Here is a 2,143-nt window from a genome sequence, read left to right on the forward strand (position 1 = left end):
GTTGCCATGAATAAGATAAACTGGCTTAGTCATTTCAATACTTGAGATCCAGCCTGTCAGTTACTCAAACACAGAGGACAAATATGGGGCTCAAAACTGTCAACCTGCCTAGGGTCCTGTTTGTTCAGCCTTGCTGCAGCTGAAAGCACAATTTGAGACAAACAGAAAATAGTAGGGCAGTAGAGAAATTCTGCCCAGCTACCAGAAGTACTAGCAGAAGGAAGAAAACAAATGTGCAGTACTTTATCTGATCAAAAAAAGCCCTCAAGAAATATATGAGACCTTCCAGCACTTTACAAAAACGAAAAACCATATTTTCAGTTTTGGCCTGACTGATCTTAGTCTGGTGGTAGGTGGTAAATTAAGCCATAAATGGTGGCTTGTTAACAACATACAATGTAGATTTGTAGAGCTAAAATAGCATCGTGATACAAAGTTTTTGGTCTCTTTTACAATCATATTGTTTGTAGCACATAATTACACTGACATTTAGAGCCTATAGTTTTCACCCTTACATGTGGATATATTTCCCCTTTTCCATTTTTTTTCCAAAAAAGATATAGAATATTGCCTTTGCAATGGTTACTGTTGTAACTTTTTCTAATTTCAGATATTTACAATTGGCACAGTGATTAACAATAGATTCTTCAATATTCCTGGCACGTGTTCTGTTCTGATCGGTGTATGTTGTTACAATAAGGATTCGTTATAAGAAAGGCAAAGAAGGTGGTGTAAAACCATTTAATATATGAACACAGTTGAAGAAGCAATAGATATTTAATTATCACTCCATTTTAACCTTAATGTAACTTTATTTACTTTTTCTTAATACATTTTAAGGTAAATAAATATGTATGAAAATATTGAATGATTTTACTATGACTTGCTTTTGCAACTGGAAAGTACTGTTTTGTGTACTTTTAGGTCTCTCGCCAATGTTGACAAAAGGTTGTTTCTTTCTTTGATTACATAGAAAAACCATAACAGATAATGGATTAAGCAGATCTAATCAAGAATCTCTGCAATGGAAATAAGCTCTTCTTTTAGAGCACTCTTAGCTTTATGTCCCGTTGTAGCCTCCACATCAGCCAAAACGTCTACATCCCAGCAAAAGGTTAGTAATGCAGATGGAACCTGCAAGTAAAAAAAGTTGAAATGTAAAAGCCTAATCCAATTCACTTATCCAGCTTGAATGGAGGAAGAAAATACACATTTTACACATGGTCATAAATTTCCAGCACTAGCAATATTATTACTCCCACTTATCAGAAAATATATGATTTAATATTATAACTAAATAAATAAAATCTATGCACACCTTAGAGCAGCCTTTCCTATACTTTTTAACCTGCTGAGACCCCTGAAATCCTTTTTCGGTCTGAGGGAAACAATGCTGAAAATTATATCTGCAGCAAAAAGTACTGCAGTGATAAGTAAGTTGCAGAACGTTTTAAAGAAAATAATAAAGAATGTGGTTTACTTAAAGTATTTGACTTCCACTGCAGATTTTTTGCAACATACAACACATTTAGCTTTATTAGTAATCGTGGACTGAAATAAAGAATAATAAGGGACATAAGAGAAACAAAGAATGAAAATTGTAGTGTTTTTCTTTGCAATGCTGTAAGATCTCCCCTCACATTGTTTTTCACCTACACCCACTTCATTGTTTTGGGAAGATGTTAATACAATCTGCCTCTGCTCAAGGACCCCCCATCTACCTCTGAAGGAACCATAGTGTTCCACAGTACCCTGGTTGCTTCAAGTGTATTTCCACTTCTGCAGTCAAATGAAGCAAAAGAGGAAAAAGAGAACGCCCACACTTACATGATTATGTAGTTCTTTTTGTTTAACCTCCTGCCGTCCGCCCATTGAGAAAAAACGGACGGACGGCAGACTCGCATTTGCGGGTTGCCGTCTCCAGATGGCATTTTTTTCCTAATCGTGCGCGCACGGGCAGGAAAAACCCGTCCGTTCTGCAGAGCCGTTACCGGCTGTTTCGCATACAACCGATCAGCGGCTCTAGAGCCGCTGATCGGTTGTATGGTGTGATTTGGTCGCCCGCCCCCCTCGAGTGCCGCCGCCCCCCCTCCTGACCCCTCACCTTCAATCCCGGGATCTGCTAACCCATCTGCAGCCCAGG

General features: G+C 38.3%; 1 protein-coding gene across 1 annotated transcript in view; it reads right to left on the reverse strand.

Moving 5' to 3' along the window:
• Nucleotides 1-956: 956 nt before the first annotated feature.
• LOC108791661 (UBX domain-containing protein 6-like) overlaps nucleotides 957-2,143 on the reverse strand; it is a 71,102-nt gene continuing 69,915 nt past the window's right edge. The window contains exon 10 of the mRNA XM_018562202.1: nucleotides 957-1,134. Coding sequence (XP_018417704.1) covers nucleotides 1,006-1,134 — 129 coding nt within the window. The 3' untranslated portion in view covers nucleotides 957-1,005. The remainder of the gene's footprint in view (nucleotides 1,135-2,143) is intronic.

The sequence above is a fragment of the Nanorana parkeri genome, unplaced genomic scaffold (genome assembly GCF_000935625.1).
Source record: "Nanorana parkeri isolate BGI_ZX_2015 unplaced genomic scaffold, ASM93562v1 scaffold565, whole genome shotgun sequence".
NCBI lineage: Eukaryota > Metazoa > Chordata > Amphibia > Anura > Dicroglossidae > Nanorana > Nanorana parkeri.